Source organism: Camarhynchus parvulus, chromosome 20 (assembly GCF_901933205.1).
Source record: "Camarhynchus parvulus chromosome 20, STF_HiC, whole genome shotgun sequence".
Taxonomy (NCBI): domain Eukaryota; kingdom Metazoa; phylum Chordata; class Aves; order Passeriformes; family Thraupidae; genus Camarhynchus; species Camarhynchus parvulus.
This window is the reverse complement of record NC_044590.1, coordinates 6,004,342-6,028,819: the sequence shown is the minus strand read 5'-3', so window position 1 is coordinate 6,028,819 and position 24,478 is coordinate 6,004,342. Positions and strand designations below refer to the sequence as shown.

The 24,478-nt window shown below is 52.3% G+C and overlaps 1 protein-coding gene across 1 annotated transcript; it reads left to right on the top strand.

The window, feature by feature from the left end:
* The first annotated feature begins 337 nt into the window (after positions 1-337).
* Positions 338-15,811, top strand: EEF1A2 (eukaryotic translation elongation factor 1 alpha 2). Its single transcript, XM_030963118.1, has 8 exons — positions 338-653; positions 2,122-2,351; positions 6,430-6,609; positions 7,584-7,880; positions 11,962-12,112; positions 13,527-13,783; positions 14,546-14,780; positions 15,463-15,811. Exons 2-8 carry the CDS (start codon positions 2,208-2,210, stop codon positions 15,588-15,590), a joined length of 1,392 nt encoding a protein of 463 aa, XP_030818978.1. The 5' UTR covers positions 338-653; positions 2,122-2,207; the 3' UTR covers positions 15,591-15,811.
* Positions 15,812-24,478: the final 8,667 nt, after the last annotated feature.

Below are 24,478 nucleotides of genomic sequence, written 5' to 3'. Positions count from 1 at the left end.
TTCATCTTCTATCTCTCCTGTTTCTCCATCTTTCATCCTCCCATCTTTCCCCCATCCCTCTATCTTCCATCCTGCTGTTTCCCTCTGATTCCAGTCTTCCATCTCTCCACCTTCCCATCCCTCCATTTTCCACCCCTCCGCCTCTCCATTTCTCCTCCATTTTCCCCATCCTTCCATCCTTCTGCCTCCAATTTCTTCATCTCCCTCTCATGCCTTCATCTTCTATGTCTCCTGTCTCTCCATCTTTTCTACTTCCACTTTCCTCCCATCTCTCCATCTTCCATCTTGCCGCCTCCCTCTGACTTCAGCCTTCCACCCTTTCACCTTCCCATCCCTCTCCATTTTCCCCATCCCTCCATCTTCCTCCATCCCTTTATCTTCCATCCTTCCACCTCCTTCCCATCCCTACACATTCCCTCCCCGTCTCTCCCGCCTCTCCCTCCTTCTCCTCCTCCTCCTCTTCGTCCTCCTCCTCCTCCCCCCGTCCCCCCCGCGCCTCCTCCTCCTCCTCCTCCCCCGCCCGGTACCGCATTGCCGTAGTGCGGGGGGGCCGCTGCATTGCGCTGCCGCCGTCGATAGGTGGGCCCCTCCCGCGGAGATAAAGCCGGCGGAGCCCAAGCCGGCAGCCTCTGGCCGCCCCGACCGCCGCCCCGGTAAGAGCTGCGGGACCCCGGCGGGATGGGGGGGACAGCGGGCATGCAGGGGGGGTGTCCTGCCCCAGGGGCTGCGGGAGATCAGTGCCCCCCTCCCGTGTGTGGGTGCTGTCAGCCCCTGCGCTGGGGGTACCCCCAGGAAGGAAAGGATGGGGCTGGACCATTCCTCCATCCAGCAGGTGCGTCCTTCCCGCAGGTGGGAAATAACACGCAAGCCGTGGTGCTTCGGGACGTGAAAATCCTTCTAAATGTCGTGCATGAGGAGGAAAACCTGACAATCCCCCCCGGCTCCCCCCTCCCCTCCCCCCACCCTGCCTTTAGAATCATAGAACCCTCGAATGATTTGGGTCGGAAGGACCTTAAGGATCATCTCCTTCCAACCCCCCCGGCCATGGGCAGGGATATCATTAGCGCCGTGGGGAAGGAATAAAAAAAATTCCCCAATTCCCAAAGCGATCCTGCATCTCCCCCCGTGTGCCAGGGGTCTGCAGGGCAGAGAGGGACCCGCACCCAGGACTCGGAGCTCCGGGGCCGAGCATCTCAGTGGAGCCGCAAAATGGCCAGGTCCGGGCTGGCAGGGCTCAAGGGCAGGAGGGACGGGACAGCCGCCGCTCCTGCTGCCCAGGGAAGCTTCTCGCTGGGAATGTTCCCACCCGCATGACTGAATCGCTATTAGAGCAGCAAACTCCTCCTGACCTCCTTTACTTCTACGGGCAGATTCGTGAAATTGGATTTTATTAGACGTCAGATTAAAGCTCCTAATTGTGCCCGGTTTGTGTGCAGCTGCAGAGCCATGGCAACGCCGGGAGATGCCAGGACAGCTCCCCGGATATATCCGTTTGCGTTTTTTAGCCTCCTCCCTCTGTTCCATCCAGCAAAATATAATAAACCCCCCCAAGTGCAGGCTCAGAGGAGCCCTGGGCAGCCCCGCTGCTCCAGCCCCGCTCGGGGGAGCAGGCGAGGGCTATTTTTGTCCACCCCGTTTTGCAGACACTCTGTTGTCACCTGAACTGTGCCCAGCTGGGGAGCGGTGGGGGCAGCCCGGGAGGACGGGCACCCTCGGCTCCTCCCAGGGCATGCAGGAGATGCCCTCGGGTTTGGAAAGAGCGAGAAGGCAGCAGTGGGAGCACCCCTGAGCGTCGGGAAGGTTTTCCAGGAGGGAAGGGCACCTTCGAAGCATCGATGACGTAGCCCTGGGAACTGGGGGTCTCCGCGGCGGAGGGCAAGATGCCGATTAACACGGCGTCTTGCCGAGACTTGGAGGCTGGACGTGGCAGCCCGAAATAGCCCGGCTGGCCTCCTCCGGGGGCTGGCTCTGACCCAGAGCTGCCAGACGAGGCCGGGCACCCCCGGGCGCATGGTCCAGCGGGAAGGTGGGGCGAGGGGAAGACAGCCTTTCCCCAAGGGCTGGGAGGGGGCTGGCACAAGGGGGGCTCTTTTTGATCCTCCTGACTCTTTCCCCTCCCAGCCTCCCCCCCCAAAAAAAAGGCAGCTGCGTTCCCACCGCCCTCCCCAGCGCCGCCCGCCCCGGCCAGCCCCGCGTAGCCCAGCAGCATGGGGAAGGAGAAGACGCACATCAACATCGTCGTCATCGGGCATGTGGACTCTGGGAAATCCACCACCACCGGGCACCTCATCTACAAATGCGGGGGCATCGACAAACGGACCATTGAGAAATTTGAGAAGGAGGCTGCCGAGGTGAGGAGCCCGCCCCCACCCCGCGTTCCCACCCGCGGGGATGCTCCGCGCTGATCCCCGCCAGCATCCCGCAGGCAGTATTCCCCTTCTGCTGGTGCTGCCCTTCTCTTGCATTCCATTTCTCCCTTTGTTCCCATCTATTTTTCTCCCTCTGCGCCCCTGGGCCCTCCCGACTTCTCTGGCCTTGGGAAAATAGGCCATTTGGGCGCTGGCCACCCTCTTTTCCGGAGCTGGGGGACTCCCTGCTGCCGGCTGTTAATGAGGGCAGGGGCACGCCGAGGTCTGCAAGATGCAGTAATCACTAGGATTCTGGAAAAGCCACAAACCGTGGTGCTTCAAGGCATGAAATTCCTTCTAAATATGGTGTGTGAGGGGGGAAAACCTGATAATCCCTCCCTGCATGGGTCAGGGCTGCCTGAATTTCACTCTGAAGCATCAGTTTCCAGTGCCTGCTGGGGACAAGGTGCAGCATCAGCTGGACCACTCATTTGATCCGGTTGAAAAACCTCATTCCCATTTTCCTCAGGCAGGTGGTCTGATGTGTAGTGTGATTGGCAGCCTATGATATAGAAAACTGGCTGGAAATATGAACATTGAAGTGAAATTCTTTTGTTTGACCCTTGCAATGATGGCATTTTATAACAATTTTATCGTGCATGCATTTAGAAACTGTCACACAGCAAAGCACCACCTGATACCTGTAATGTGGCAAACACCAAGATTAAAGAGGAAAAAACAGTCTTGGGAAGAAAAATGTCAATTGGGAGTGCTGGGAAATTAATGATGGTAAATTCTAGAGAGGTGGGTGAGCCAGGAACAGCCTGGCTGTGTTATCCATAGGGCAGCTCCTGCCACTCAGAAGATGGCTTGTCGTCATCGCTCTGGGAATGCAGATATCCCTACTTTTTTTTTTTTTCCCATTTTTTTTTCTGGTCAAAATCTCACATTTAATTGAAAAAAAAAAGTGATTTACAGAGCTGCTACTTTTGATTTCACATTTTTCTGTCTGTCTGCCTTAACCTTTTTCATTTGCTGATAGCATCTGAGTTAAATCCCTTATTTTCCTGCCTCACTTTCAGCCTTTTTTTTTTGCATCCTTAAGCCAAATAGCCTCTTCCTTCATACAGAATTATCCCTCTCCCCTGGTTTAAAATGATTGCTGATATCCTTCCACAAATTCTCCCCCTTTACCTACAAGATCAGATAAGGCATGGTGAGGATATTGTCGATGTGATTGCAGTGATTTTAATTGAAGAGGCACTTTCACTGCCTTGCCAGGATCCGCGGGCACCGGAGGCTGCTATTAATAGCCTATTGACTGAGCTTACAGACTCCATTTTCTGATGCAGGGCTGGGGAAGGGTTTGCTTCCATTAGGTGGCATTGACAGGAAATGGAGGCCTGCGTGCACCCAAAAGGCCAACAAAAAAACCCCAGGGTCAGTTATTTTATTTAAGAGAAAAGAGCAAGGATTTCTCTTTTTTTTTTTTTTTCCTTTTGCTTCAAGGGCAGAGGTAACAGTATCTTTGAAAGAAGAGTTGTTCTGTTTTTTAAAAAAATTAAATAATCAGTATTTGTGGCCTCCGAATAGAAAGCTGTCCCTCCACTGGGGTTCGATGAGGGAAATTCAGGCTATTTCTGGCACTGAACAGGGAAGGTATTGTGCAGAGCTAGATAATACCCTGGGTTTTTCAACACCAGCCCTGGGTAACTGAATACACTCCATGAAAGGAGGGAAACTGTTTGCTAAATAAAGGATCTCGTTTGTCTTCATGTTACGTGTGATGCTGAGCTCTGGGGGGGTCTCACACGTGATGAGCAGCTGGTTTTGTGTGTGTGGACATGGCTGATGGCAAGAAGGTGCTGATTGCCACTCAGCTGCCATGGGAGAGCCAGGGCTCTGCTCTGTGCCTCAGTTTCCCCATCCAGGAGGGAGGGAATAGGCTGCTGATGGGGGAGAGGCTGTGGGATGTGCTGATTGACCTCCTGCCCGAGAAGAGCCCATTATTAATGCAATGCACAAATGCACCATTCCCTGCTGTGTCTCCATTTCCAGCAGTGAATGAGCACACTCTGATGACTCCTCCCCGTTCCCTGGGAAGGGGGAGTTTGATGTGAGCCCTGGAAAGGGTTAATCTGGCCCCATCCCAGGAAGCGTTCAAGGCCAAGCTGGATGGAATTTGGAGCAACCTGGTCTAGTAGAAGGTGCCCCAGTCCACACCAGAGGGGTTGGAATGAGACAATCTTTGAGATCTTTTCCCCCTCAAACCATTTTGTGATTCTAAAAACCTCCAAGCTCCTCCTCTACCCCCTTGCTAAATCCAGTGTCAGGAAGATGCTGAGGAGCAGAGACTTGATTCTGGATTTTTCCATGCCAGTGAGAGCTCACAGCTTCCCAGCGGAGATAGGGCATCAGCTCCTCGACCTGGCCTCCCCTCTGAGGAGGGGAAGTCTTGCCCCTGGCTTTAGGATTTTGCCCTTAATCCTCCGGAGCAAGCTGCAAAGTCATCGCAGCACTCAGCGGTTACGAAACAGGCTGTCACCATTAATTCCTTGTGCTGGCTGGGAACAGGGCTGGAGTGTGGGAGATGGAGCAGAGCAGCAGACCAGCCCCCGGGCAGGGTGTGGGCACGGCAGGTTTGGGTGGGATGCTGTGTTCTCTTTCCTGGGGGGGCTCATCCCTGGAGTGTTCAGTACCTGCCATCAGGAAGTGCTTCCCTCTGACTGGTGATTGATAATGGGCCAGGAGAAACTGTGATTGCAGTGGGGCGAAGGAAGGAAGGAAGGAAGGAAGGAAGGAAGGAAGGAAGGAAGGAAGGAAGGAAGGAAGGAAGCAGGATATCACAGCTCTGACCTTGCGTAATAATAGGAGACCACAAAATCATCTGCAAATGACCTAAATTCCTTTCTCTCCCTTAAAACCTCCTTGTATCTGAGGCCAAGAGCTGATGGCTGCAGCCCATTTAAACCCCTTGCTTTGGCCAAGCTCCCCTGACTGCCCCAGCTCACAGTGTGGGCAGCAAGGGTGGGTTTGTCCTGCCCCATCTCCACTTTGTCAGTGCAGACTGCGAGCATGACCTCCAGGCTGGAGGGAAATCCAGCTCTCCCTGGTGCAGTGACGTCAAAGGGCTCCAGCCCAAAGGAGAGGGCCTCCCAAAAGTGCCGCCGTGGTTTTACCAGGGAATGTGCTTTATCACAGGGCAGAAAGATTTACTGGAGCTAATCTCCCCCAGCGTGATTTCCTGCATTACAATGTTGGCTGAGATTTTGGCCATTTGGCAATGACAGTTGGTCTGGCTGCAGCTCACAGTAGCTTTTCCTGTGAATTTGCACACTCTGTGGCAAAAATCAATCACGTTTCTATTCTGCGCATAGCAACCATCTCTCATTTCATTTTATTTTAACCCATTCCACCCCTGCCGGTTTTGGGCTCACTCACGTAGCAATGCCCTTTCCCACTAACCAGCTGCCTCACAAGTATGAGTCATGGATTAAAATCACAGAATCAGAGAATAATTTAGGTTGGAAAAGCCTTCTAAGATCATCGAGTCCAACCAGCACTGGCAAACCCACCACTAGACCACGTCCCTTTGTGTGCATCTCTTCGATGGGAAATAAAATAAATCTCATAAACTCACATTTTTCAATAACTTCATTAGCATTAGGAAATGGGATAAATACATAAATATCCTCTCAGAGACATTTAGTGTGACAAGAAGCAGCTTTCCATGCTTCTGTACAGGATTTCCAGCAGCAGTGCAGAACCATGATGAGTGTTTCATGGAGGAGACCTCATGGGCTGCTGCCTCCACTCCTGCCCACCCAGCCCCACTCCCAAATTCACTTCATGGCTCTTCTTCCAGCCTCTCCTGCATCCTGCTGAGAAACATGTTGAGAACAGTATCTCCTTTCACCTGTATTTTTTAGTAATAGACCACTGATAGATCCTGAATTTAGGGAATTTTAAATGTTTGCGGTGTGACCCTGTGTGAGCTTGGGAAGTGCCCTGCAGGGTGGGAGGCCATCACCAGTGCTGTGGGCTCAGGTTTCTCACCAGTTCTTGCCTCTGTGTTGGCCAGATGGGGAAGGGGTCCTTCAAATACGCCTGGGTGCTGGACAAGCTGAAGGCCGAGCGCGAGCGTGGCATCACCATTGACATCTCTCTGTGGAAGTTTGAGACCACCAAGTACTACATCACCATCATTGACGCCCCTGGCCACAGGGACTTCATCAAGAACATGATCACCGGCACCTCCCAGGTGAGGGATGGGGCCCAGGGCATGTGGGGCTGCTGGAGGGGGGAGGCTGGGGTTGTTCACAAGCTCAGGGTCGTGCAGGAGCTGTTGCAGTCCTTTTGGGGGTGGGGAGTTGGGAGAGCAGACATGGAGGAGTGTTCAGCAGGGTCCAGCCAAGAGACTGAATGGCACCAGGGCACCCAGCACGCCATGGTCCTGCACTTCCCTGGGTGTCTTTGGACACAAAGAGGTGGTTTCTCCTCCCCATTTCCACCCACATGAGAAGGTGGGATGAATGTGGCCTGCCTGGTGCTGGGGTGCTGTGAGCTACAGGCCTTTGTGTGAGGGCATCTCCACACCATTTTAGCCTCAGATAGATGAGATATACAAGAAACTTCCAATACACTAGGTTTTACTGGATAAAGGAGACTCCACAGATATTTTGTCCTCCCTTTTCCTCAAACAGCTGTCTTTGTCCCACATTATATTGCCAAACCCAATGGCCTACCCTTGCTGAGTAGGGGGGTTTCCCCTCATTTCGTCGTGGGACATTCCTGTCCCATCAGACACACCTGTGACTGATGGGTGCTGAATTAACCCCACTGCATGCCCAGTGAGATTTCCATTGAGTTACCAGTTGGACTGGGCATGGCTTTCTGCCAAACCCAGGCAGCTTCTGCTGTGTGTTTTGGTACAAAAGCAATCTAGGGAACACTTTCCTTTCCTGGAGTCACACCCATCACCCAGGGAGGTTTTTTGCAAGACTTCAGCAGGGTTTTAAATAAAACCTTGTCTGTAGATGATCAAGATGAGGTCCTGGTCAGAGTCCAGGAGGGATCCACATTGGTTTCCCACCCACAATGCAGAACCGTGTGGGGTTGGCAAGTCTGAAATAGCACAGCTGGGTCAGTTTTAAGGCAGATCAGCAGCTGGCAGCTGCTCAAAGCCTTTGGGGTGTCACCAGGGCTGTGCAGCAATTCTCTTGCTCTCTCCCCCAGGCTGACTGTGCTGTCCTGATCGTGGCTGCTGGTGTGGGTGAATTTGAAGCTGGCATCTCCAAGAATGGGCAGACCCGCGAGCATGCCCTGCTGGCTTACACCCTGGGGGTGAAGCAGCTCATCGTGGGCATCAACAAGATGGATTCCACAGAGCCCCCCTACAGCGAGAAGCGCTACGACGAGATCGTCAAGGAGGTCAGCGCCTACATCAAGAAGATCGGCTACAACCCGGCCACAGTTCCCTTCGTGCCCATCTCGGGCTGGCATGGAGACAACATGCTGGAGCCCTCTCCCAATGTAAGTGTGCCTTGTGTTACACTTCTCCCCCCACCCTCAGGATCCTTACCTGGGCTGGAGATGAGCTCTGTGCTCTGCAAGCATTTCATGCACCTGCTGTGCACATAGGTGTGCTGGCAGCAGGTGATGTGTCATGGAGCTCTGCTCGGCTCTGGGCAGGATGGATGGGCTCACTGTTTGTGGGTGCTGTGCCCAGGCCAGGCACCCCAGCAGCTAAACATGAGCACCTTCAGGAGATGATCCGTCTGGCTTTGTTTCTGGGCTGGGATTGGCCAGAACAGAGTTTTGGCCTTGTCAGAGCTCATGATGACGTTAGAGCAGCAATTGTCACTCTCAGCGGGAGCAGAGGGTGTGTTTTTAGGGCATTGTTTTCTGAGGGGAGTAACACAATCTGGGGTCAGGCTTGGAGCAGCTCCCACAGGGCAGCTGGGTCTCAGGTCCCCTATTCCAACAATGCTCTGTGTCACTGCAATGGCCAAACCTCCTCTTCCAGGGCTGGGATCTCCTACAGGTGATGTTTTCTCCAGGAAGCACCACGTTTCCCATGCCAAAACCTCAGTTCCCTAGAGCATCCCTTTGAGGCTGCTCCTTTTCCAGTTGGTTTTTACTCCCTCTGCGATGGGGATCGTGGGGAGACAAAGGCAGGGTGCTCTGGGTGGGCCCGTGCCATCGTTTCATACACCAGCTTAAGAAGGATGGAGGTTTTTGGCAGACAGGCTGCCCATAACTATTCTGACACTGGTTTTGTTGGAGAAAAAGCTGCCTCAGGGTTAGTCTTTTAAAGAAATGATGGGCTGGAAAGTTCTGGCCAGGGGAAGGTCCCTGCTCTCCCGGTGACTTCTGTGTGACCTTGAGCAAGTTGCTCAGATCAGACACCCCAGGAATCTCTTGTGAAACCAATGGGAAATTTGATGCTTAGGGGGACTTCAGGACATCACCTGTGGGTGAGGGCAGGGCTCTGTGATGAGGGAGGCAATCCACGAGTCCAGCAGCAACTGAGGGAGGTCAGGGATCACAGGCCTGAGGAAAGGGAGTGCTGCAATGCAAACTCACACAGCCATGAAACACAGCTCCTGCCATGCACAGGAAAGGCAGCTCACTTGGGATGGCTTGGAAGGAAGGAATTATTGGGGTGCTTGGGAGATTCCTGTTCCCTGAGGAGCAGAGCTGGGATAAAGGTCAGCCACGGCCATGCCAAACCCAGCCCCGTGGTTCCTGAGTGCCTCAAATCAGGCAGGCTCCAAATGTCAGCAGCTGCTGGGCTGGGAAGATGATCCTGAACAGTTCTCCTATAAATAGGCAGCAGAGGGGAGGCACAGAGCAGGAGGGGCTCTGTGACCCCCTTCCTGCAGAGGGGTCTCAGGGCAGGTTCCCAGTGTGATGTGGTGCCTGAGAAAAGGCAGGGCATGAAACAACTCTCTCCTTTGTCCTAAGGAACCAACTGGCTCCTAGGGAATTGGGAAGAAAACCTGATCTGGTCTGGAAGAGCATGAGCTCTTCTGGAGAGATTGAGGGACAGACTCCTCCTCCTCATATTGCACCATCTCTGGGAAAGCTTAAGCAGGAACCTGGTGTAGATGTCTCTTCTCTTTTTCCTTGCCTGAAAAAGCTCTGATTATTTTCACTTGTAATTTCTGGACAGGTTTCACCGAAGCACAAGGCAGTCAAGTGACTTGTCTGTCTGTCAGGGGACTTATCAGAAAGTGGGGATTGGAGCCATGGTGTCCCTGCAGCTCCCGTTGCCTCTGAGCAAGGGGAGGTGTGGTGGTACATCAGGCTGGAGCTGGCTCTGTGTGGGAGACTCCAGCCCACAGCCCTGTTGCACAGAATCCCAAGGCCAACTGAAAAAATGTCAGCGGGGCTGTGCTTCCATCGAAGTTTGGCATTTGAGAGCTTTTTGGGAAGTGGGGTGTTCTGTGAAGCAGCTTTGTGATGCTCCAGCTGGCAGAATGGGGCCAGTCCAATGTGGTTTGGGAGATTTTCACCCCATGGGATGCTGCAACCCAAACACTCCCAGTCTCTGGTGTGGTTGCCTGGGGCTGCAGCCTCAACACTGGGGTGTGTGCATGGGGGTGTTGAGGTGCTCATGGGCTGGGAAAAATCAGGGAAAGGCGACTGCCCTGTGAAATAAACTTTGAGTGTTAAAGAGCTGGAGCTCAGCTGTTATTTTGGGGAGCTGGAGCCTGTCTGCCTGCAGGATTTGGTCAGATCCTGCTTTTGCCATAGGAGTGGTGGAGTAGGAATTGCTCTTTGGGGAGCAGATTTGGAGAATACATGACAGAGGTTTTATTTGGGTGGCCATAGGAGGCAGCACAAACCAGGTTTTGCAGATGCCTTTCACCCTGAGGCCATACTGAGGTTTTGCAGAGATTTGTTCCCAGAAGGTGTCTAAGTTCATCTTTGCCTGATTCTTGGCATGTCAGAAGTCCCCTGGAGAGAGGGACATGGGCAGAGGTTGTTATTTTCCTGTGTGCCAGAGCTGTGTGGGGCAGAGGGATGGGGGCTGTGGGTACCTGGTGGCCACCATCCTCGAGAGCAGAGCCTGTGGGCAGGTGGCCACCAGCAGCTGCTGGCACAGGTCCCTGCCTGGCGTTTGGGCCATGCACCAGCAGAGTGGGGGAAGCTCTGAGTCATCCTGCACACAACATGAGGCTCCCTCACTGCCTGGATGCAGTTCTCATTTTGCCAAGCTGTGCCTGGCTGTGGGTCTGGCTGCACAGCGAGAGCTGCAGTGCCCTGGGAAGAACCCACTGCAAAAGTGTCCCCAGGCTCCTCCTGCCACTGCCACCAGGAAAGACAAGTGGCGTCAGACGTGACCCTCTGAAGGGGCTGACCGGAATGCTTTGGATGCGTGCTGAGTTCCCTGGCTGCATCCTGTCTTTCCTTCTCTCCTTCCCAAAGCTGGTGCAGATTGCAGGATAGGAAACCAGACTTGGCATAGCCACATCCTGCAGGGATGGCTGTGAAGCTGGGGGCACTCTGGGGGTCTTGATTCACCCCAGCCCACCCTGCCCATGGCACTGTGCCACTGGTGCTGGTGCTAAGGGAAAAAAGCCACATCCACAAAATGTGTGATGGATTTGGGACACACAGAAAGCATTTGACATTATAATGGGAAAATACTGTCTAACCCTCTCTGCGCAGAGGCAGGGGAATGGCCTCGCAGACTCTGACCTCTGCTTGTTGTGTTAGGGTTGCCTCAGACCCAAGACTAAATTTTTCTTTCCAGCAAGCTCCAGATGTTGCTACAATTTCCAGATGTGCAGCATCACCCCAATAAAGCACTGCAGTTCCCTGCATTTAACCATGGTACCTGAGCAATTTCCACCCCTCTCTTCCTCTTTTCTGGGCAATTTTTAGTTTCAAAACCCACTTTAAGGCAGGAGAATGGAACATCTGTGAAAAGCAATGCTGTCTCTTGGCAGCCGGGTTTGCAGCACCCTCCCATGCCAGGGTTTAGAATCCAGGCCCTGGAGGGGTGATAGCAGGAGAGAGTGGGGAGAAGCATCTCTCTGGGGCTTGCCTTGGAGAGCACCTTGGTTGAGCACTTTGTAGCTGGTACTTGGCTGCAGACCCTGGGGTCCCTGTGCTGGAGGCAGCATTCCTGGAGGGTGAAATCCAGGCAGCTGGTGCAGTGCCCAGGGGTTGGTGCTGGAAGTGGGGGCTGTGAGTTTGCTGGCTTTAACCCCTACCATCCTTTTTCTCCTGTTAATGGATGTGTTGCTCATTTCTAGAAGAGAGAGAGGGAGATTGAGCCAAGGGGAGTAGATAAACCTGCAGGGATGGTGGAGTGAAAGGAGCTCCCCAGAGCCCTGGTAAAGCCAGGACTTGGCAGAACTGACTTTATGGATGTTGTCCTGGTGGGATAGCTCTCTGGGTTTACCTCTGGGCGCTGAGCACAGGCACACTCAGGGCATGTTGGAAGTGTTGAAGGCCAGGTTGGATGGGCCTTGGAGCAATCTGGTCTTATGGAAGGTGTTCCTGCCCATGGCAGAGGCGTGGAACAAGATGGTCTTTAAGGTCCCATCCAATCCAAAGCATCCTGTGATTCTATGGTTCTCTGTTGCTGCTCTCTCCCCAGATGCCTTGGTTCAAAGGCTGGAAGGTGGAGCGCAAAGAAGGCAACGCCAGTGGGGTGTCCCTGCTGGAGGCCCTGGACACCATCCTGCCCCCGACCCGCCCCACAGACAAACCCCTGCGCCTGCCCCTCCAGGATGTCTACAAGATTGGAGGTGAGCCTTGCCACTCTGCCTTAACTGGAGTCTTCATTCCACAGAAACCTGGAAATGACATTTCCAGGTGCTGGGAAACTGGAGGGATTTGACTCTTCAAGCCAGACATAATGTTGGAGAAGAGGGTGATAGCTCCAGGGCAAAAACCCCATTTGAGCTTGGGCTGTCTGGGGTGGAGGTGGACATGCCCAAAGGTACCCAGGGAGCAGAGAGGAGCAGCAGCTTTGTGAGCTCTCCCCCAGGGAACACACGATGCCAAAATGGCTGCAAATTTATGTGTCCCAGAGGTCATGGCTAGCCAGGCAAGTTGGACACAGCAAAACACATTCTGTGACCCAGGTGAGAGACAAGACCAGCAGGGAGGGCCACTGAAGCTGGTGCCTGGCAGCTTGGCTGTGACCTGCCCAAGCTTCCCAAATGCTGGTGTCCATCACTGGCACCTCCTCCTGCCGAGCTGTGCCAGCCATGTAGGGAGCACCGTGGCTGACACGTGTCCCCTTCCCTCTGCAGAGGTGATGGGGACACTTTGCTCAGCTATAAATACCCCTCTGTGAGCTCTCTGACCTGCTGGCATAAGTGGACAGCACTGCTGACTCCCTGGCTGCTGGACCAGGCAGGCACAGACTTTTCCAGCTCTTTCCCACCCTTTTCCAAGGACACATGCACTGCAGGGGTTGAACATGGCATTTTAGCTGGGTTTTTAATGCAGGCTGCTGTTGTTCGCAATGAACGTGAAAGGTGGTGAGCTGGTCTGTGTCCCCCCCTAGCTCAGCTGGTGCAAAGGGATCTGGTTTTACTGGGAGGCAAGTCCTTGGGGAGGACAGACACTGTGGGAAGAGGGGAGGTGGAGGCAGCAGGGTGGATGTGGAGGAGCAGATGGGTCCAGCCAACCTCTTCAGTCTCTTTTCAATGTTGTTTCTCTCAATCATTCTTCACGTGCCTCCAAAGGGGAATTTTCCCAAAGTCTCCTGGCGACACAGGGTGCAAAAGATCCCAGTCATTTAATGAGCCGCCCTCATTCTCTGTCTCAGCTGGTGGTGTGGCCATCAGGGATGTGGACAGTGTTGTTGCACACATGCTGGGATGTCCCAGTCCTCCATGCAGGACATGCCATGGCTGCTCCAGGAGAACTTCTGAGACATGCAGATTTTTCAGGACTTTCTGACTATGAGTTACTTATTTTTTAAAAAACCTCTGAGTAGGAAGGATGGACTCATAGTGATTTTCAAGATCCCAGTGTTGGGGGTTTTCAGCAGATCAACACTAGGGTCTTGAAAATCACTATGAGGCAAGGAGCAAACGTGTTCTTTGGTGACAACCAGTGTAGAAATCTTGCCTTTGCTGAACGCACGTTCTGGCCCAGGGATATACCAAGCAGACTGAATTTTGCTGCACTCTGTCCTTGTCTCTGCAGGCATTGGCACAGTTCCCGTGGGCCGAGTGGAGACCGGCATCCTGCGGCCTGGCATGGTGGTCACCTTTGCCCCTGTGAACATCACCACTGAGGTGAAATCCGTGGAGATGCACCACGAGGCCCTGAGCGAGGCTCTGCCCGGCGACAACGTCGGCTTCAACGTCAAGAACGTCTCGGTGAAGGACATCCGCCGCGGCAATGTCTGCGGGGACAGCAAGTCCGACCCGCCGCAGGAGGCAGCCCAGTTCACGTCTCAGGTGAGCGGGGCTTGGTGGTGCCACCACGCCTGGCTTGCCGCCATCCCCCAGCTGCCAGATGCTGGGGAAGATGAAACAGGAAAGCCTTATAAGTATGATTGCCTGGCAAAAGATTTTGAGAATATAGAAACTATAGGCGAGATTGAAATGAAAGCAAGCTTTGAGATCCCTTAGTTACTGAACAATGGGAAAACAATGGTGTGGCCGGCTGAAGGTAATTCCCTTTTGATGAAACAATACCCTCTGCTTGCAGACAGGTCCAAGGGTCAGAGCAGACCCTACCAACTTGGCAGAAGGGGTCCAAAGAGTAGTTTTTAGGGTTTAAAATGTAGCACAGTATGGTCATGTAGTGATTCTTACAGGCTGTATGTAAATGCTATAGAATTTGTATATTGTACTAGATTGGTTAGTGAGAATCAGAATATTCAACACAGAAGATTTATTGTATTGTAACAGGAACTTTGCTCTCTTACCCCTTTTACTCTCTTATCCCTTTTACTCTCTTATGCTTTTGCTCTCTTACCCTTTTATGCTCTTACCCTCTCATCCGCTCTACCCCTCTCTTGGGCCTGCTCTGAGCTGTGGCTGGCAGCTCCCAGCAGGGCCCTGCACCCAGGCCCTTTGCAATAAACCCCAAGTTCCATGACCTGGCTGCAGAGATCTCTTGTCTCCATCCGTCCCCACCGTCCTACCCCCGACACTCCCACGCTTGCCACCATCCCCCAGCTCCCAGCCTTGCCATGACACTGCTTTGTCCCCCAGGTGATCATCCTGAACCACCCAGGCCAGATCAGCGCTGGCTACTCGCCCGTCATTGACTGCCACACCGCACACATCGCCTGCAAGTTCGCCGAGCTGAAGGAGAAGATCGACCGGCGCTCCGGCAAGAAGCTGGAGGACAACCCCAAGTCCCTGAAGTCGGGTGATGCAGCCATCGTGGAGATGATCCCTGGCAAGCCCATGTGTGTGGAGAGCTTCTCCCAGTACCCACCCCTTGGTAAGGGAATGGCTCTTTGGAGGTCTCCTGTGGAGGAGCGTGAGGACTCTGTGGGTGCAGAGCTCATACCAGGCATGCTGAGCTTCTCCCAGCTAGGTGGGGAGGGAGCTGAGGATGGTTTTTTGCTCCCCCATGTGCTGCTGAGCTGGGTTTCCAAAGGCTGAGTTTTCCCTCTGGGAGCAACAGGACCTTTTCTTTATGGTTACTAAATCATGATAGTTTCTGAACACAGAAACATTTCCTCCTCTCTGCTCTAAAACAATGGTCAGGAGAAGAAAGAAGGAAGTTTGCTCAGTGGAGGCCACCATTTCATGCTGGGAAGTGTCATGCTTGAGTTCTAGGGCAAATACACCTCCAACTAGACCAGGCTGATGTTGCATATCTGGAAGCTTTAGCAGTGCTGGGAGCTTGCAGAGAAGAAATGGGGTTCAAGTTTAAAAAACAGTAATTTAAATAGAGGGGAGCATCAGAGCTAGCAAGGGTTGAGAGCTCAGGGCTTGTCCCTGCAGCAACCTGCTCCAAGGGCAGGGATAGCACATGGCTAATGAGTAGGGGGGTGTTGATCCCACCACCACCCTCCCAAAGAGCCCAGCCTTGGTGCCTCACTGGCATTCCTGCAGGGACAAGCCCTGAGAGCTCAGCTTAGTGTCTCACTGGCATTCCTCCTCTGTCTGTCCCTCAGGCCGCTTCGCTGTCCGTGACATGCGGCAGACCGTGGCCGTGGGCGTCATCAAGAACGTGGAGAAGAAGAGTGGTGGGGCTGGCAAGGTCACCAAGTCTGCCCAGAAGGCCCAGAAGGCTGGCAAATGAATCGTGGGCTCCCAGTGCATCGCGCAGAAACCATCCCTGACACCAGGACGCTGCCACCGACTCCCCCGGGCGCACGTGTGCACATCAGCTTGTAAGAGTTTATATGTCAACGACTGGATGCTCACCATTAAGGTCCAGTGGAAATTCTTTAAAAGGAAAAGCATGTTCCAGCGTTTGTGAGGCTTCATGTTAATTTTACCAATAAAACTGGTACAACATCCGCAGTGGAAAAAAAAAATACAACCCAAAACCAGACAAATCCCCCCTTCCCCAAAAAAAAACCAAACCAAACCAACCAACCCAAAAGGTGTGGAGCAGTGTGTGTGTGTCTGTTACTGAGAGGGGCTGGGTTGGCTGGGGGTTGTGTAGTGTCACTCAGAGTAGATGGTGGGGATGGGCACAGGAGGGGCTGGGATGGAAATAAAGAGGAGGGACGACAGTTGGGAGCCCATATTCAGGGTGTCAGCCAGCAGTCAGCCCTTCCCTATCCCTTGACCCAGGTGATTCCCCCAGCCTGAAGCAGCAACAGCTCTCACAGCAGTTTTGAGGCTCTACTTTACCAGCTCAAGCCTCTAAAATAATTTTCCAGCGTCTTTATTATATTTCATTAATGCAAAACAGGCTTAAATTGAGCTCTTACAGTTATGCCACTGAAAGAAAGGAAAATAGGGCACCCCATGTCTCTGTAAGGGTGAGCAGCATCACTTTGGGTCTTTGTCATTCCCCATCATTTTGGGAGCAGTGACTGAGTCTGCCTTCTCTCCCCACATCCTGCTCGGCCTCACACATCGTGGATCCCCAGCCCTTTCCAAACAACACAACAGAAACATTTCTTCCTGACTGAAGCCCAGACATGATTCAGGTCTCACAAGAAGCCCCAAAACTCAAGGTCTTCACCCAGGGCAGTGCCTTGACTCCCATCACGATCTTGCAGCCCCAGGCAAGGTGTGCAGCTCTCCCAGCTCCACCCAGTGCAGCTACCCCAGTCCAAAGGGTTGTGGTTGCTGAGTGGTTGGGATTGACCAAAAAGCCCCAGCCAGGAGCTGTGAGGGGCTGGATGGGAGCAGGGAGTGTGAGGAGGAGCTGTAGGTGGGGCAGGGAGGAGGAGGAGGGAGGCAGTGTGAGAGTTGTGCGTCCACTACACCATTCCAAGGATATTTCCAAGGGACTTTTCCTCCCTGGAGGAGGCATTAGCAGCGTGCTGGGGCATCCTGAGCTTGTCTGTGCCCATGACTCGGCCTTCAGGAGGAGACAGTGCTGGGAACAGATGCTCTACACTGTCTTTGTGAAGGGCAGCATCATGCGAGGCCCTTCCCAGGAGAGCTCCAGAGGCACCAGCATCATCATTACTGTTTGTGTCACAAAGCCCTTAATGATCCTAATTAGCATCTGATGCTCTGCAGTGCTGAGTGTCCCCAGGCAGAGCCTCGAGGAGCTGACATGCAGCTGAATTACAGAGAGCTCTGCATGATCTCACCCTGCCTGCTCCCCCAGAACTCTCCCATCCCATGTCTGCATCTGGCAGCCCACAGACACAGGCTGGCTTCCTGGGCCAAGATCCCCAACACTCTGCACAGCCCACCAAGGCTCCTCACCCCTCTCCTCACACCCCACATCCACCAGCTTCATCCACAGAAATCAATTTGTTTCCCAAGGCCTTTGTGGTACCTGGGCTCTCTGAAGAGCCGTGTCCTTGGCATGCCCCAGATTGGAAGGGGATCTGGGGATCCCTGCAGGCACAGCACAGCCACAGGAGAAGGTTGTTTTCCCTTAAACTGATAGTTTAATCTCATCTTCCAGCTCCTCCTGCATTTCCCAGCTCCCTGGGCATGTTTTCCCTGAGACAGCTTGTGCCTCTCCCTGGGTATTTCCAAGCAGGAGAACATCCTCATGTGCATGGTCTTCCTGCATCCTTAGAAGCAGCAGCAACAGGAATTCCTGTGGGAATATCCCTCCCACACTGTTCAGGAACCTCCTGCTCCTGTGCCCCATGGAAGCCAGCCCGTGGCACAGCCAGTGGGGACAACCCTGGGCTCAGGTGGGGGACAGAGAAGAGCAGGAGCAAAGTCTGCACCTCTTTGCTATTTTAAAAGCCAAAACAGGCCTGACAAAACCACGGCTTCGTTTCCATAGAAATATGCCAGGGGAGTTGTGAAAGAGACTCTGGTAGCACTGCACAAGTGGTGAGGTAATTAATGATGGAACTGCAGAACAGCAAAAATACAAACCCCAGAGGATTTAACTCAGACTTGCTCATGGCTCAGAGCAGGGCCAAGTTTTCAGCCTCATTTCAGTGTGGGTTGGTGCCCCAGGTGATCTGCAGGAGCAGAAAGAAGAGATGGAGCCTGCAGTGAGATCTCAGCAGCATCTCCCATTTTGGGAGGTTTGGGTCGGGATCTTTAGCGAGACAGAATTAACAGAAATATTGTTATTTAAACCCACTTCAAAGCATGAAGAAAAGAAAAATATTATTAAATTCTGGGCATCTTAACACAGTAACAATGAAGCCACAACCAGCCTCCAGCCAAACCTTGGGTTTGAATCCATGTAGATCTGTATTTTAGGATTGGATCACCATGTGCAAATCACTGTCTGGCCCCATAGGGCTTGCAGGCACACAAGCAATGACGCCCTTAGTTTGACATGATCCACTTTGGGGTCCCACCAAAATGATAAACAACCCAACAGCCCCCTGAACTGGACCACAGGTGGATTTTGGCAAACCTTGCAGTGAGCTCAAGCTAATTTTGGAACCACCAGCACCGTGTTGGAGCAGGTGGGTGTGTGTGACCCATGGCAGGTGACAGAGCTGTGGTGGTGAGATGGATTTTAAAATACCAAATTCTCCTCCAATTCCTCCCTGCCATGGCCAGGTGTGCTAGGACACCACAAGCCAGAGATCAGAGGCATTTTTTTCACAGCAACTTTTATTGTTTTGGAGTCATTTTCCATCCCGGTCCTCCCTGGAGGCGTCGCTTCCCGTGGCAGCCTCATCGGTGCCATCTCGTGGAAACAGGGACAAAATCCTCCAGGAACAGATGCCAAACCGAGGAAATCCAGACCCACGTCCCTGATCCCGGCAGGGACCTCCAAAGCAAAAAGAATAGCCTCGGGAAATGCAAAGTGCTCATTGCCGTTTCTTTGGGGACCAGAGCTTGCAAATGTGATTGTATTTCCTGAAATTTGAAGCTGGTGGAGGGAAAATTAATTGAGGTTGTAGGAAAGTCAAAAAGCATCAGGGCTGGCTCTGCTGTACAGCTGGGGATCTGCTCCTCAAGAGGAGAGAACCCAAAGGGCCTGGAAGAGGAGGGAAGGAGAGGGAGGTGTGTGGGGGCTGGATGTGAACCAGCACCCAGTTTCCCAAAGGGACATCAACTCCATGATGCTGCACACCCTGTGCACAGCATGGCACTGTTGGTGGGGGCCCCTGATGGAGAAGGGAAATCCCATGGATGGGACCATCCTTTAGGTGTGAATGGACACCTCTGCCAAACCCCAGCCTGGTGCTGACTGCTCTGGTGGCATCCACTGGAATGAGGAATGAGTACTTCTCCCTTCCCACCTCTACCCTCGTGTCTGGCTGGGTGCTGTTAATAATTTAAAGTAAGTTTTCTTAATCCACTGGAGCCGATTGGCCGACTCAGCAGGCGTTTGGGGCTGCTCTAAAAAATTTATAAGGCTTTTTCAAGATTGCAAGTGGAATCCAGGCTGCAGATGCTGAGCTGGGGGAATTTGAACTGCCTGCTGCCCTTCTGCACTTGGAGGGGAGTTAAAGCATCAGCCACAGCCCCTTGTCAGCCTGGGCAGGTCCCTGAAGAGAGCCAGCACAGGCCACAAGTCACTGGCACACAGAAAACCTCTCCAGTCAGGCAGCTTCTCTCCCATGGCTCCATCATCTGTCACCAGGCTTTGCTGAACCTTAACCCCACACAGGCACTGAGGTCCTGCCTGTGCCACACTGACTCAAAAGTCTTGGTGACATCTTGAAGCATTTACACAGCATTTGAAAATACACCCCACTGGGGGAAAAAAGCAAACGAAGATCTCCTGACCTCCCATTCTGGTTTTGCTGCCTTGGAAGTCAATGCCACTGACTGCCAAGGAGGCCAAGGTGCTGTTCAGCCCAGAATTCCCAGAGGACATCTCCCAAGGGAGTCCTGCCATCACTGCTGGTGATGGAGATGCTGAATCATCTGTGGTAGCAGTGGGGATGATGCACATGCAGCACAAAGTGACTGTGTGACCTCAGAAAGTGACTTCATCCCTGAGCGATGTCTTCCCTTGTGCCCCAGCAGATGCTTCTCTTCTCCTTGGACAGCTGCACAGCACATTTCCCCCTTGCAGAGCTGCACTGCCCTGGGCAACTCTCCATCCAGCCCTGGTGTAAATCACCTCTGCTCTGCTCCCCAGCCCAAGTGTCTGGGCTTGGCCTCTTTCCTGAGCGGATCTGCACGATGCTGGGCACCCAGGTCAGAGCAGATGGGGCTGAGGCCATCCCCACAGCCTGGGCAGTGCCTGGGGATGAGGAGTTATCCCTGGGTTTTGTGTCCTTGGAGCTGGACACACACCCCTCAGACTAAACCTTCTTGGGAAGTAGAGGATGGGCCAGAAGCTGGGGGAAAAGGCTGATCAGGGCAGAGCACACCCACACATGGGTGGGTCTCATCTCTCCATCCTGCTTCCATCACAAAATCCATCAGCCACCCTTGGCCCCAGAGGTACAAATTCAGAGAGCAGGGTGGGAAGCCAGGCTCTCTCCCAGCATTCTGTAAGGGCCAAACCTGGGAGGTTTTGACTGATTTCCTTTGACCACCTCCCTCTGCATTTCCCCAGGTTGAGATCCAGGTGCACCTGCAGCCAGGGAAGCACAGAGCAGCAGCTCTGGCCAGGGCAATGCATCACTTGGCACGTCCCATCCTCCTCTTGGCCTGTGCTTTACCCTGTGCAGGAATATTGCTGAGCTGAAGAGAAACTGGAGCTGTAGCACAGCCCAGGGTGCAGCTCTGGGCCGACTCTCCCTTCTGCCTCGGGAAGCATTTAGCCACCACTCTGATGCTTTATGTAGAGGTACTGCAGCATCTTCAAATAACTCATTTCAGCTCTGCTCACAAAAACTCCTTTGCTGCCTGCAAATTTAGGATGGCCTGGTTTTGCTAAGTCTAAATGATTTGTAATCACCCCGAGTCTGGCACTGTTCTCATGCCTTGTATCTGCTGAATGCTCTCTGCAGCCCTGGCCAGCCACAGCACTCAGAGTGATGAGTCTGGCAGCAGCCAGGCTTTGGGATGGGGACACAAGCAGGGCAAAGAGAAGAGGACAATCCCCAGATATCAGTTTTGTGGGGATGTGATGGCTGTGACAGCAGTCACCTGGCACAGGCTGCGGGTGTCTGAGCTGGGTTTTGGTGAGGGGCAGGAGGACAGGGGACACAGGAGTGTGTGTGCCAGCCCTGCCACCCCTCGCATCAGTGTGGTGAGAGGATCCTCTCCAAGGACACAGCCTGGAATTGTCCCCAGCCCTGCTCTGAAGGACTGTGGTGACCAGGGAGGGTGGGAGGAGGTGACAGTGATCAATGGGTCCCCAAGGACAGGAACAGCATGAGCAAGGTGAAGTTGGGAGAACAAAAGAGGAGTTGCATGAAAATCAGGTTGGAAGCGAGGAGATGCCACCCTGCAGGCACAGCACCTTCATTTGTGCCCAAAGTGCTTGATCCTACCCTGTCAAACACCCCAGATGTTCAGCAGGTGCTTCCCACACAGGATCCAAAGTTTGCCTGCAAAGAGGGAATTTCATCACCAGTAGAACCAGGGGTGCCTATTTTCCTATAGATTTATATTTCTAATAATGTCCTGTGGGTTCTCTGATGTCCATTGTTATCGTGTCCATGCATCACCAGTTCCTGCACTGAGGAGATTTCTGTCCTGTCTCTCATCATGTATTCTCACTGAAAGCAATCTGAAATGTCCCCCCTATCTTTAATAAAGAAGATAAAAATTGCCCAAAAGCTCTGCAGTTATTAAAGGAGGGAAGAGAGATGCAGATGCACGTACACCAGCTTTCCTTAAGACCTCAGGTTAAAGATAAATAAATCATAAACCCTTGCCCTTTCACGTTCTTTTGATTTCCCAGGTGTCCAGGCTGAAAGACTGACGAAAGCCTGCAGCAAAAGCCCATGGTGCAGAGAAACTATGAATTCAGTTACTTTGAGAGTTTTTCTTTGCAGATGACACATGGTATGCTGTGACAGAGGCAGGAGCATGGAGACAGCCACGTCTGCCTGGCAGCTTCCCAACAGAATACTTCCATTTTTTTTTAAACCTGAAACATGGATCAAAAGCAGCCCTCCCAACTAAAATCAAAAATCTAATTTTCTTTCTTCAATATTTTTGAAATGGAAAAAAATTACATGGAAAAAATGTAAAGCAGATTTTTTTTTTTTTAATTTGGAAGGGTTGTTTTAAAATCTCTCTCAATAATGAAGAGGTAAAATAATTAGCCTTCAAGCTTTTCAGTATTTTAGTAATTGGGTTTGGTTTTCTTACTTTCCAAATCGGTAGATTTTGACATTTCAGAAAGAAAGAAAAAGAATCGAAAAAAAAGCTTTTGCATCCAAAAAAGAATTTTTTTTTTCTCCATGCAGGTTTAGAGCTTTTGCATCTCCTCATGCTGCTCCCCTCCTAACCCAGAACACTTGGGACCATCTGGAGCCCATTTATTTGAGCTGGTTTCCCTTCCATGTCAGGATAGAGCACAGATCAATGTGATGTGCCCCTCCTTGCAGAGATGATGTGTCAGAATCAGCTATTTCAGTATGGGCTTGTTTCTCTCGGATGACAACCCCCAGTCCCTAAATATTCATGCAGGTTTTGATTCAGCTTTGAAGTCAGTGGGAGGCAGGTGCTTGAATGGGAACAAAGCACCTAATGGGCTCTGTGGGACTGGGCCTCAGCCAGGATGCAGTTATGGTTCTGGGAGGTGCTTTACTGGGACCAGAGCCAGTCCTGAGCTGGATTCCAAGCTCCTGAACCCAGGCAAGGCTGGAAGAGCTCCCAGGTGAGACCCAGTTTAGTTTTGTTGCTGTAAATTGTGTATTGTGAGGGGCACAGCGCTGGTTTGGAGATGCTGGGAGGGGGCTCTTGGTGGGAAGGCTCCTCCATCTCTGAGTGGTCGTCTCCAAGGAGCTTGTGGTGGTCATCAGGGTGTGGGAGGAGGTCCTGGAGCCTCCTTGTCCTGGGGGATGAGGTCAAAGAGCACTGAGGTGATGGCAATTTGATGGTGTGGCTTTGGTCCTTGTGGGTGCAGGAGGAGGTGGAAACCCAAGGAGGTCAGGAGGAACAATGTGAGCGCTGGGAGACGTGAGGGATGACTAAGAGAGCTAAATTTACAGAGTCTGGGAAAAGGAAGGCTCAGGGGCAACTCTGGTCACGGGCTAAAAATACCTTCAAGGTAACAGCATAAATGAAGAAAAGAAATTACACGTGGTCCCAAAGGAGGCGAGGGCAGGAGAAGGAGCTGGAGGGCAATGATGGAAGGGTGGAGAGTGGAGATGGGGAAGGAGACCTGGCCAGTGGGGAATTTGCCAGGAGAAGGGTCTGTGTGCACTGAGCGGGGCAGAAGCAGAGCAGTCTGAAGGTGACAGGGAAATGGGCTGGATGCTGGTCCTTCTGCGACTTACTTTCAGCTTTGTAGGTGCTCTGAGGGTAATGCAATTTAATTCAAGAGAATTCGCCTTAATTTTGGTTTTTTTCCCACTTGTTTCTCCTTCCACATGCCCAGTCAAGAAGCTGTTCTTTCCAGAAACCAGTTTTCCTTAAAGTCAGGCCTCCACAGCATAAATTAATATTCAGACCTCAGCAATTTTAATCACCCTTAGAAAGGAGGAACATCAATTTCTAGTTAAGAATGGAGCATGTGTATCTCCCAAGTCAATTCAGCATGACTTGGAGAGGTTTCTGTTCATACAGTCAGACACTTCCAGCTGCAGCTCAAGCTGATCTCATACAGCAGGATTTGTCCTGACTTTTTTCTGGAGCAGCCTCCAATGAGGTCGGTGCTGTCTAAGAACAGGGCAGGAAGATGGATGGTGGCACAGAAATTTTGCATCCAATAAATATGTAATATAAAATAAGCAGCTCTGTCAGCAGCAGGATGAAGGGAGCCTGGCGGCTTCTTATCAGCATGTTGCTTGCAAATTCTGATTGATCTAAAGATTTTTAGTGGTTGGGAGGCGTGGCCTCCTCATGGGCACCTTTTCCTGTGCCTGGTAAAGCGGAAAATTCACTTTAAAATCCCCTTTGAAGGGGGAAGAAGGAGCAAATGGGGAGCCTCTGTCTATCAAGGCTTCTAGTTTTGATGAAAATTGATAGAAACTTAATTAGCATTGAAACAGGTGACTGTCAGATTTGATCAGGACAGGAAAACCATCTGATGCATCTTCATTCCAGGTGATTAAAAACAAAAGTTTAAAAAAGTCAGTGCTGATGCTGTGGTTGTGACTGAGTGCCAAACGCAGCCTTTGCTCCCTGCCAGTTTGAACCCTCTTGGTCTCAAGGTGGTCCTTCTGCACCAGTGTCCTCACCAACCTGCACATCCTCTGCAGCTGTACCACATCTCTTCATCCCAAATATGGAGGCTTTGGCTGAGCATTGCCTTCTATTCCAGCCAGAAATGTCACACTCACCTTTCTCCTTTGGAAATACATAGATTTCTCCATTTGTGCACATGAATTATCTTTCCTACAGCTTTTTTTTTTTTTCCCTGAAGGCTCCACCTTATGCTGGGGAAGCATCTCCTTCCAGGTCTAGTTCCTTGTATGAACCAACCTCTCTTTGGTCAGGGCTGCTGGTTTCAAAGCCAAAACTGATTTGGCATGTGTTGGGAAGAGTCAG